An 11,044-nucleotide genomic window follows, 5' to 3' on the forward strand; every position below is an offset into this window, starting at 1 on the left:
AATATATATATTATTTAAAGGGATTAATAATATACTTAAACTCTTATATATATGCTATCAATACACATAAATTAATAAATGTAATTACTCTCCTTGTTTTCATTTAAAATTTAAAGCATCATGTTACACCATTTTATTTATTTTATTTCTCCTTAACGGAGCAGTAATTCATTATTACTTGAGATTTTAGAATATTTAATGTCTAATGTCTTCAGTAAAAGTTATTTTTGTAAGGAAAGTGCTTGGAATAGAACGACGTCGTTAGTTATCTCCGTGTTTGTATGTGTCCATCGCCATGGGCATAGTTCAGTACAGGCACACACCTTTCCTATTCCTTTGTGGTGACTCTGATTTGAGAAGAAAATAGAATGATACGAACTCGATTGTTATGGTTCAGCTTAGGGTTCACGTCTTCTGCTGCTGTCGCTTCCCATTTCGTTTGGAAGGATCTGTGGGTTGATCGTCACGCTCTTAACTCTGAGATGAACCAAAAGTTTAACTCTCTCGAAGCTCGACTCTCCAATGTCGAATCCTCTTTACCCCATCAATCTTCTATTTCCGTTCCCCATCACGATCAGGTGTTTCTCATTATTTTCCCTTCCAATTCTCACAATTTGTCCTAGGGTTGTTTCATTATAATAATAATAATTATTATTATTTTTCAGTTAGGACTAAGAAATTTTTGTGGTTGATTTGTGGATATCGATTGATGTTCTGATACTTACGTATTAAGGGGGTGGTGCAAACAATTTGCATCTTAAACGTAAACAATCATCCTTCAACCATAATGCCTCTAAAGTCTCGTACTGCTTCGCTACCGCCATTGGTTCTTGGTCTTGCTTCTTGGGTATTCTTGGTTCTGGTTCTTTTTTCTTGGTTGTTTGATCTTGGCCTTGGTCTTGCTTCTTGGTTCTGGTTCTTATTTCTTGGCTCCTTCTTCTTGGTTCTTATTTCTTGATTCTTGGTTCTCTTTTTCTTTGTCATCATTCGATATTCAATAGCAAAAGCACTATACTGTCATTTTGTGTATTTTGGTTCTGGTTCTTTGGTCTTGGGTCTTGGCCTTGGCTCTTGCTTCTTGGTTCTGATTCCCATTTCTTGATCTTGCTTCTGGTTCTTTTTCCTTGATTCTTGTTCCTGTTTGTGGTTCTTGGGTATTCTTGCTTCTCTTTTTCTTTGTCATCATTCGATATGCAATAGCAAAAGCACTACATTGTCATTTTGGGTATTTTGGTTCTGGTTTTTTGGTCTTGGGTCTTGGCCTTGGCTCTCTTGCTTCTTGGTTCTGATTCCTATTTCTTGGTCTTGCTTCTGGTTCTTTTTCCTTGATTCTTGTTCCTGTTCGTGGTTCTTGGGTATTCTTGCTTCTCTTTTTCTTTGTTATCATTCGATATTCAATAGCAAAAGCTCTATATTAATCACTGTGTGTATCATAGAGGGAGGTGCATAGTAAGTTGACATTTGCTCTTTCCATCTTTGACTCAACCATATTTTCTGCCGGTTAGAGAGAAATTGAGAGAGAAAGAGATTTCATTTACAGTTATTTTAATTCTTATTCTTATGTTCGTTTGTTCTTTATTGCTCCTATTTATTTGTAAGTGTTTTATTGATAAAATTTTGTTCTCTTTGGCAGGTTGAACAATAGGTGTCTTTTTCAGCTCCATGGAAATGGTTTCTACAAGGTTTTAATTATGCTTGATTCAAAATGTTTGTAGAGGAAATGACTGTAATAAAACAGACGCCAAGGCAACCCTAAACTTCTTACATACTAATGGAAAGAACGAAGCAAAATTTTCTTTGCGATGTTATTGTTAAAATATTATGCCTTAGTTATAAAGCTGTGTAATATTTTTTTTTTGTTGCTATTTTTGTGTGTGTAATATTAAGAACTAACAGTCCAATCCGTTTTATAGTTCTTTTTCTTGTTTCTCGGTTCTTGGGTCTTGGTTTTAGAGTTTTGATGGTCTTGATTCTTGGTATTTGTTCTTTCTTGGTTTTTAGTTTCTGGATCTTATTCTTGGTTCTTGGATACTTTCCGCTCATAGTTTCTTTCTTGGTTCTGGTTCTTTATTCATAGGTCTGGGTTCATCGGCCTTGACCTTGCTTCTCATTCTTGGTTCTTTGGTCTTGTTCTTTCTTGCGTCTTGGTCCTAGTTCTCCTTTTCTTTGTTCTTTTTCTTGTTTCTTGGGTCTCGAGTCTTGAGCTTTTTCTTAGTCTTGGGTCTTGGTTCTCGAATACTCTTGGTTTTGAGTTTTGGTTCTCTTATCTTGGGTCTTTGTTCTTTCTCGTTTTTGTTCTATTTCATGGTTATGTGGTCTTGTTCTCTCTTGGGTCTTGATTTTTGGGTCTTGCCCTTGGACTCCTGGTTCTTGGTTATCCATTTTTATCGTCATTCGATATTCAATAACAAGAGTACTATATTCTCATATTGTTTCTGGGTTCCTAACATACATATTAATATTTTCAACGAAAATTCTATGCCAATGGGTTCTTTATAGATAGCCTAAAGAGAACATATTCAATTTGGCGATATGTTTCATAGCACACACTCGGTTAGCCAATGGAAAATCTGAAATGACGGTGAAAAAAAACAATGTCTTGATACCAAATGATAAAAAAAAACTATGCTCGACAAAATGTTGTATCATAAAGAGATGTACAATGGCATATTGATCAACATAATTACTGTGTATACCATTGTCATTAATCCAAATGAGAAGAGAATATTGAATTGTATGCTACATCATTTGCGTCCAAAATGAAATTTCATTTTTAAAAGATTAATCTTTCCATACAGGTATGATCCCCTGTGCTGCCAAACGTTTTTCAACCCAGAAGACAATGTGTTTTGCAGTAATTTTCTTTTCATCAATCAGAAATGGTTCAACAGTGCTTGCCCCCGAGTTATACGATGACAGAGAAAACCCCTTTGGACCTGTTCAAGACAAGAACAGAATGATGCCGCTGAAACATGTTCTTTGTTTAGTAGTGCATTTAACTCTGATACTACTTTCTCAATGACTCAAAAACGGTACATACCAATGACGTTTCCTGTGGGAAAGAAGGCCCAAAATGAATAGGGATTGCCCTCTTTCAAGAAAGAACCTTCCAACTGTCAATCACAACACAGAAAAATGTTGTTCACCAAAAAATAAAAAAACACAAAAAATATGTTATGAATTGTTCAATAATGTAAAGCTTTATAAGATGAATAATTTATAAATTCTTTTAGAACAGTTTCTTACTATTCTTTCTACTTACTAAATGAATATTTTATAAGATGAATATTTTTTCTTGTTTTAAGGTATTAAATATATTTACTGTTTCATTTTGTACTTTATCATTTAAAAGGATTAATGCAAAGACACTATAAGAGGATATTCCAGTATTTTTATAAAATATGAGCAAACTTAAGAAGAGACACATTATTGCGTTCGCCAGTTTGGGTTTTGCTGCCAAAACTGGCTGAAATTACAGAATGATTGGTAAGTCTACATCGTTATATAACCTAAATTGCAACAATCATCTGAACTGGCATAGGTAGCATAGCTACCTTACTAACCTTATTGTCCTTAAAGACTAGCTCAATATTCGAGAAATCTTCTTGGGCTTCAAATATTGCTTTCAATGAAGGGATAACCTCCTCTTCCATCAACTGTGGCAGAGGCTTAGCTGGAGCTTTAGCAGGAGGCTTCTTTGCTGGTGCAGCTTTTGGAGCTTCCTTTACCTCCTCTTCCTTTGTTTCAGCAGTAGCTAAGAGCAGAAATTGCAATTACACTTTCAATTAGGAGTTTTAATTTTCATATACTATCAATAAAATGAAAAATATCGTAAATATAACTTTACAGTAGATATCATAAGAAATTAATAATTTTCAATAATATGACAATCTTTGAGCGGATGCTAGCATAAAAAATATTACACGATCAATGCATTTAAATTAATTACTTCAATTAGACTCAGTGCAGTGCAAAATTTATCGACAAATAAAATAAAATGAAACCATAGTTGTTATTTTGTTAATGCAAAAACACACCTGCTGTACTAGTAGATGATTCTTGAACAGCAGAGCAGATTATCCGGTTTCGGCTGGCCATTTTAAATTTACTTGCAATCTACAACACAAGAAAAAAAGATATTGAATAGAAACTTAGCAAACCAAGTGAACTTTAAAAGCTGTAACTACTAACTACAGGTAAGCTATTGAATGAAAAGAATAATAAATCATATCATATTATATACATATAACATTAAAATTTCTTTATTGATTAATTAACATTCATAAATAAATTATTTGAGTTGGAGCTGCATAATCAAAGGAGATATACCAAAGGTAGTATTGGTGATGATGATGATGATGATGATGATGATGATGGTGAGGTGGGTAAGACTACATTTTGGGAGACATGCAAAGAAACAGAAGTTGATGTTAATGAACACAAACGAAAGCAAGAATCTCCTAGTACTCCCCCTCTTAACAAAATTGCCATTTGCATGCTTCCTCTCTTAGTGCTTCGTATGTGTTATTTTCTTTTTTTCTATTTAGTCTCCAACCATTTTTTCTGTCACTGGTTTGTTGATGCTTTTAGTGAGAAGTATGCGTGGGAGGAACAAAATGAAAGAACCCTCTGATCCACATGGTGCTTGAGATAATATGTACCACTGGTTTTTCTCCCTTTTATTCTATCTATCTATTGAAGAAAATAAATAAATAAATACACACACTTGGAACACTGGAGTACAAAACTAGTGGCAATGAACGTGTCAATGAGTTTCAACCGTATATAATATATTACATTAGTGTAGACAAATAAAAAACAACTTCAATTTGTTTTCTTACTACTTTTTTCTTACTTGCTTCCCCAATAAATTTCTCAACCTTTTATATATGCGAGTTGCGTAACCATGTTATACATGTCACGAGGAAAATCCTATAAAGAGCTTCTTTGTCTGGGGCACACAAGTTGTGGAGAATCCTTCACGTAATTTTTAATCATACAGTAAAATTTAAAAAACATGTTCAATATAGTGTTGAATAATAACTGATAATAAAAAAAAAATTAAAATTAACATTAAAAAGCTTCTTTCTTTCAGTTTAAGTCAAATTTTATTTTAATGAATTGATTTACGTATACCCATTTCGATGATAATTATTTGTGAAATGTTTCGAATTAAATCATTTTTTAATTAATAAAATTATAAATGAAAAATAATTACAAAAAGAACAGAGGGAAATGAGAAAATAAAAAACATGTTTGTTTTTTTTTTGTTAGTCAAAATATTTTGATTAAGACTCCTGTAAGTGATTGGTTTTTAAAAGCCTTTACATTACACTAGGACAAGAAAAGGGTTAAATAAAATTAATAGGCTATACGAAATAATATTACTTGACTAAGTTGTTCTTAAGTGCTACTGGTATTAGTAAACAATTATTATTGGAACTGTTACTGTCAAAATGTTTGTCATAATTGATAAAGTATAATTGTTTCTTTGACATCTTAAAACCACTGTCAAATTGGAATAAAATAATTCTCAAAGCCACAGCCATTTAAGAATAAGGGGAGTATAATGAAATTATAGTTTATGATGACAAAATAAATTAAATATTAAAATTATGCCATTTAGGTTTGTCCTCTTAATTTCTTGCTAATAGCTCTATCCAATACAAATTTGAGATATATCAGTATGGATTAAATCCTCTCATTTTAGTAACTTAACACTGCTGTGTCATGAGAAAAAGACAAAAACAAAAATTGGTAGGACCTAAACAAATAATGGCGGGTCATACTATAATTATTTTGTATCTTTCCCACATAACATTGTCATGTTCATCTCTAACTAACATGAGAGAATCCAAATGGTACCAATACCTTCCAATGACACAGAAACATAACAGTATAGCAAAGATATTCAAGACCATACATATCACAGATGCTATACATATCATAAGGTAAAAGTACCTTCAACTTCAACAATTAAGAAAAGTATTACACCGTTTTTTAGTTGTACAGAAAACTAATCAGCACAATGCAGCGAATCTGATCCACTAGGCTAGTTTCTCTTGGTTGTTCTCGTTCTCTTCTTGGTTGGCACACAGTTAGAAGGAACACTTTTCTGCTTAAATTTTTGAACCATGTTATACACCTGCAGCAGTGTAACAATTTTAAGACAATAAATCATGGTGCCAAGATATAAGGCAAGAAGAATAAGAAACTTCAAATTTTATCCTTAACTCCATAGAAGCTAAATCTTTAGCATAATGAATTCTCTTACATACAGGTTAAAAAAAAAAGAATGATCAGTTGCTTTCTAGCTTATAATGTTAAATTGTTAAGATTGCAGCATACTATTTTAATGGATTTAACTTCAATGTGGATACACAACAGTACTCATGCATAATAATTTGTGTTTTACATGGCCATTTCAAAGCTGTTCAAGAGTGTAGGAACTTTGTTATGAGGGTATGCCGCATGCCAGTCAAGTTGAACTCCTATTTACGCATTTTCCTGAAAATTCTACAGAAAGAGCCATGCAATATAATTTGCCATATTTTCATGTATTGTAATATTCCAAATTGAGGGAAGTGATTAAGGTCACTGTGTCCTTGAAAATGATATGTTAAGTGCAGGGGTTGCTAAGAGCAGCATACTATACCTTTCTTACACTGGTTGTCAGTCCCATACTAGAAAGCACATTGCCATCAACACATTTCCAAGTTGTAGTTTCTTTGTCCTGGCTTTTGAACAAATCATCAACTCCCCCTTCCAGTAGAAAAAAATTAACATTAATACAAAAAAGTAGCCTTAATGTGCACAATGTGCTCTTGTAAGTTGTAATGCCACATAGAAGGAAGCTCACACCTTTCAATTGTAAAACTTGCAATTCAACATACAACTTGAGACGAATATGACTGAAAATGTGAACAAATTCCCCAATATCTTCCCTCAAAACTATATTGCAAGTTTTCTTGATGTCAATTTTGAGATCCTTTTTCAAGAAGCTATCCATTGCTTTTCTTCTAGCCAATGCAACAGTTTCTCCATCCAGTGAGACTGATGGAAACTCCCAGAGACCAGCAAGCAATCCTTCATCAGGCCGTTTTACAAGAATAAATTTGCTGCTAGACTGGTTTTCATCTAACAATGTTTCAGCTCCAAGTAATTCAACAACACATACAGCAGAAAAATCACTTCTTTGTTTAACCTTCACACCCTTAACAGGGTAATCTGTTACTGCAATTGTACTATCATGTTTAGTAATCGATAGCGCACGACAAAATTCTGATGCTGGACATGAGGAACAACTTGGGTTCAAAGGGGTGCATACAGTTGCCCCAAGTTCCATGAGAGCCTGATTGAAGTCCCCAGGACGAAGAGGATCAACCAACTGAGCTGCTAATTTCCTTAATCTCCATTCCAATCCACATAAGAAAAAAAGTAAATAAAAAAGAAATACAAGATTGATTATAAAATAATTAGATTGTCCTAATAAGAAAGCAGTAAAATAATGGTGTGCTCAAATCCTAGCATATGTACCTTAGACACAACCAATAAAAAGAAGAATTCGTATTTAGAGTACATCATGTCAGATAAGAAACTCAAAGCTCCCACTTGTTACAATTATTCATGTCATGCATGTGTCTCCTCATTAGCTGTGCCTAAGGAATGCAAGAACGAATCAGAAATACTTTTCTAACCAAAACGATAGGCTTATAATGGTATCTTCTGTTACTCTCTTTGCTAGATGTGTTAATTTGATGCATAAAAAGGCTTCCTTTTTCCCAGATTCTTAATCAGGTAAAGCATTTGATGAGAACTGAGATACCAAAATCATTTTAAAAAAAAAAAAACAAGTTTCTGCACTCCAAGTTTATCCATTTGATTATGAATAATTTGTTCTAGAAGTTCACTTAAACTCACCAAAATCTCTTAATGGTTACTGAGTCTTTTGGATTTGCAGAAACGGCCCTTAGTCTAGCAATCACCCTTATCACATTTCCATCAACAACAGGTACCACCTGACAATTTAATGCATGAGCAATAGCCTAGAGTTACTTTTATAAAACCAAAATCAATGAAACTACCAACCTCTTTAAATGCAATAGAAGCAATTGCTCCAGATGTGTAGTCTCCAATTCCTGGAATCTTTCGTAGCATAGAAGCAACTTTAGGAATTCTGCCTCCTTCTGCAACTATTTTCTTAGCCCCCTAAAGAAAATGGAATGAATCTTGTCAAACCATGCAGCATGTATAGCTACAAGCCTACAACTAAAGCCTAATTCTCTCTTATTGATCTATGTCTTTACTTTCTTTAAGTAGGATTTACCTTCTCATTATTCATTACATAACATGAAATTGAGGATCTTTGAACATAGATCAAAAGCAGAAGCAAAATTGTTCAAAAAGACATAGAAGATCATGACATGAAGAAGCTTCTAATACTATATGTTAGTTTGGCAATATCCAGTAACCATTACATGAGATTTTGAAGCATGCATTATTTGGGCTGTTTTTAGCTGCTTTTACTAAGAAGGCAGAAAACGTAAATGAATGTTTAAGTTTAACATAACACCATTATTAGCCGCCAGAAATTCAAACAGTCTCCAATTAGTCACTACTCACTAGGGAGAATTGTAGGGTGTAGTAAACAATATGCATTAGATACATCTGACAGAGGAAACAAGATAAACAGCAGAGGGAGACAAAAAACTGTGTTGAAATGAGAGAGCACCTCTAAAAGAAAACGAGCTCTTCGATAGTAGCCCAAACCTGCCCACATCTCATTTACTTCCTGCACAAAGATGGCAACAATTGCATGGTGAGGATACAATTAGTCTACAAATTACAACAAATGCTTTTAATTTTTAAATACAGGGCACGCAATGAATCCACACTAATCCAATGCACATATTAGAGGCTCTTATGTGTCCTGGAAAATTCTGCAAGCTCAATCCTTAAGTTTAGGCCCCATTTTGCCTTCAGAAATCTTCAACACAGCCTTTCTTGCATAACTAAAATCCATAAATTCCTTTATTTTCTAGTGCAAAGCCCTAAAACCTTGGCTCCAATAACAGTGCAACAATAATTGGAACAAAGACCAATAATCTCGAAGCAGTAGAATGATATCTCCATCATTACCTGCTTATTTGGTGTATTGTCAGATTTTGTAAAACAAGCATTAATCAAACCTCACAAATTATCAATTGGAGCACGAAACCATCGCATCAAATTATCATCAGAAAAGTTCACAGCTTGAGCATGTTATTAACATCACAGCATCAAAGTATAATTAGAACCTCGTCAATTATCATGCTTCATGACCCCCAAAAAAGGAAGGAACTTGAAAACAGATTAAAAAAGCACTTGCACTGAAGTTCACAACTTTATAAACTACCCATCAAAATTGCATAAAATATACATTACAAAAAACAGCTTTTATAAAAATAAAAAAAAGGAAAAAGAGAGAGCAGAAAACCTCAAGAGAAGCTTGTGCAAGATGGTGAATGGTGGGCCATCTTTGCATCCAACGGTTGTAATAGGCAATAACAGTCTGAACCCTCGTTTGCTGCAACATAACCTCAGAGACCCACACGCCATAAGCTCTTCTTTCCACTTTTTCTTCATCATCTTCATGGCCATGTTTGAAGGTGGTCCTCCAAGGAAGGTCCCTTTGGTTGAGATCATACCAATCCAAAAGAGCCACTCTGAGTTCGAGGGTCTCATCTTTGGAGAAGGAGAGTGTGTCTTCTATGTCTTCCACTTCCACCAAAGACTCTTCCTTTTTCCTCACCCCAATAACCTCCTTCATCTGTTTCTTCTTCATCGTCATCTCTGACATGTTGGAAAACAGTGATGATGGTGATGGAAAACACAATAACATAAAACTCTGTACAACGTTGGTTCAAGTCATGTTAACGTTGCTATCACACTCGTTTTGTCAAGAACTAGGAATGGGAATGCAGAGCGGCAGTGTGGCCTGTTCAGCTCAAAATTTGAAAATGTGGAGCAGGTGCAAAAGTTTAGACACTGCTTATTTTTATGTTGAGAAAAAGGGGATAATGAAATTTGTAATTTCAAATTAATACTGAGTTTAGATTTTATTTTATTTTACTTTTTCGGAATTTAAATGGTGATTTTAATTTAGTCTAAGTGGAGTTTAGATTGCTTTCTTTTGATATATGATTTCTACAAATTTATCATTGAATTATAATTATTAACATTTCTATAAAAAAATTATTATTTGAACATTTAAAAAAAAATATTATATGTGACAATATATAATAATCTTTATCTTTTACATTTTATTTTTTATATACAATAATATATAATTATATATAATATTGTAATTAAACTAATTTGGGAAAAGGTCAGAAGAAAAATATTATTAATAAATGTAAAAAAGCAAATTAGCTTAGAAATTTTAAAAAAAAAAAAAACAAGCTGAAATTTAACCATTTATACGTTATACATGAAATTTATGAAAAAAATACACGTACTTATTCAGGTTCACTTTGATAAATAAAATTTAAAAACGAACTCAACAAATATATATATATATATATATATATATATATAGAGAGAGAGAGAGAGAGAGAGAGAGAGAGAGACATTTCTAATAAACACTGCTGCACAGAAGGAATCCCCACATCACCGGAAGGGCAGAAGCAAATGGTGGAGAGATACGTGGAAACCCTCCTTTGATCCTCACCAATCACTTTTGTTTTTGGCCAAAACAAAACAACACAAACAAAAACCCTAACATACCACAAACATAAAATAAATAAAATAATAACGCGACAACATAAAAAACTGAAAAAATGGATGACTATGCTAGTGTCAGTCTCACTGCATTGTTAGCTGAATTTTTTTAATACAAATTTTATTTTATTTTCAAAATAATTATAAATATTCTTAAAAATTATTTTAATAATACTGTTTTATACTTTTAATATATTAAATACATTTTTAATTTAATACTCTCTAAGATTGTTAGAAACACATGATTGAAAGATACAACATTTTTCTTATTTATAAGATTGTTATC

The 11,044-nt window shown here is 33.1% G+C and overlaps 3 protein-coding genes across 5 annotated transcripts; 1 reads left to right on the top strand and 2 right to left on the bottom strand.

The window, feature by feature from the left end:
• Nucleotides 1-324: 324 nt before the first annotated feature.
• Nucleotides 325-2,926, top strand: LOC113849420. 2 transcript variants are annotated; one of them, XM_027479324.1, is made up of 2 exons: nucleotides 325-578; nucleotides 2,799-2,926. In XM_027479324.1, exons 1-2 carry the CDS (start codon nucleotides 369-371, stop codon nucleotides 2,802-2,804), a joined length of 216 nt encoding a protein of 71 aa, XP_027335125.1. In that variant the 5' UTR covers nucleotides 325-368; the 3' UTR covers nucleotides 2,805-2,926. The 2 variants fall into 2 exon arrangements, with proteins under 2 accessions (XP_027335125.1, XP_027335124.1); XM_027479323.1 differs by lacking the exon at nucleotides 2,799-2,926 and adding an exon at nucleotides 1,634-1,834.
• On the bottom strand, nucleotides 2,558-4,681 carry LOC113849419. Of its 2 annotated transcripts, none has more exons than XM_027479321.1 (5): nucleotides 4,330-4,681; nucleotides 4,038-4,116; nucleotides 3,564-3,754; nucleotides 3,041-3,113; nucleotides 2,558-2,936 (listed from the first exon to the last, which is right to left on the bottom strand). In XM_027479321.1, exons 1-5 carry the CDS (start codon nucleotides 4,495-4,497, stop codon nucleotides 2,782-2,784), a joined length of 666 nt encoding a protein of 221 aa, XP_027335122.1. In that variant the 5' UTR covers nucleotides 4,498-4,681; the 3' UTR covers nucleotides 2,558-2,781. The 2 variants fall into 2 exon arrangements, with proteins under 2 accessions (XP_027335122.1, XP_027335123.1); XM_027479322.1 differs by having other exon boundaries at nucleotides 2,845-2,965; nucleotides 4,330-4,662.
• Nucleotides 4,682-6,031: 1,350 nt separating this feature from the next.
• On the bottom strand, nucleotides 6,032-9,894 carry LOC113850507 (adenine DNA glycosylase). The gene is made up of 7 exons (XM_027481069.1): nucleotides 9,476-9,894; nucleotides 8,732-8,791; nucleotides 8,089-8,208; nucleotides 7,921-8,018; nucleotides 6,862-7,403; nucleotides 6,656-6,762; nucleotides 6,032-6,145 (listed from the first exon to the last, which is right to left on the bottom strand). The coding sequence occupies exons 1-7, from the start codon at nucleotides 9,878-9,880 to the stop codon at nucleotides 6,053-6,055; spliced, it is 1,425 nt and encodes a 474-aa protein (XP_027336870.1). The 5' UTR covers nucleotides 9,881-9,894; the 3' UTR covers nucleotides 6,032-6,052.
• Between the last annotated feature and the right edge of the window lie 1,150 nt (nucleotides 9,895-11,044).

Source organism: Abrus precatorius, unplaced genomic scaffold (assembly GCF_003935025.1).
Source record: "Abrus precatorius isolate BTA unplaced genomic scaffold, Abrus_2018 Scaffold9, whole genome shotgun sequence".
In the NCBI taxonomy this organism is placed as follows: domain Eukaryota; kingdom Viridiplantae; phylum Streptophyta; class Magnoliopsida; order Fabales; family Fabaceae; genus Abrus; species Abrus precatorius.

Coding starts and splice junctions, on each gene's coding strand:
- LOC113849419 (XM_027479321.1), bottom strand. CDS start 4,497: ATGCAAATGGCAATTTTGTTAAGAGGGGGAGTACTAGGAGATTCTTGC. Junction 3,114..3,563: donor TAGTCTTTAAGGACAATAAG/GTTAGTAAGGTA, acceptor TGTGATTGACAG/TTGGAAGGTTCTTTCTTGAA. Junction 2,937..3,040: donor TCCCACAGGAAACGTCATTG/GTATGTACCGTT, acceptor TGTCTTGAACAG/GTCCAAAGGGGTTTTCTCTG.
- LOC113850507 (XM_027481069.1), bottom strand. CDS start 9,880: ATGTTATTGTGTTTTCCATCACCATCATCACTGTTTTCCAACATGTCA. Junction 8,209..8,731: donor GAGCTCGTTTTCTTTTAGAG/GTGCTCTCTCAT, acceptor CATTTTCTTTAG/GGGGCTAAGAAAATAGTTGC. Junction 6,763..6,861: donor GCAAGTTTTACAATTGAAAG/GTGTGAGCTTCC, acceptor TTCTACTGGAAG/GGGGAGTTGATGATTTGTTC.
- LOC113849420 (XM_027479323.1), top strand. CDS start 369: ATGATACGAACTCGATTGTTATGGTTCAGCTTAGGGTTCACGTCTTCT.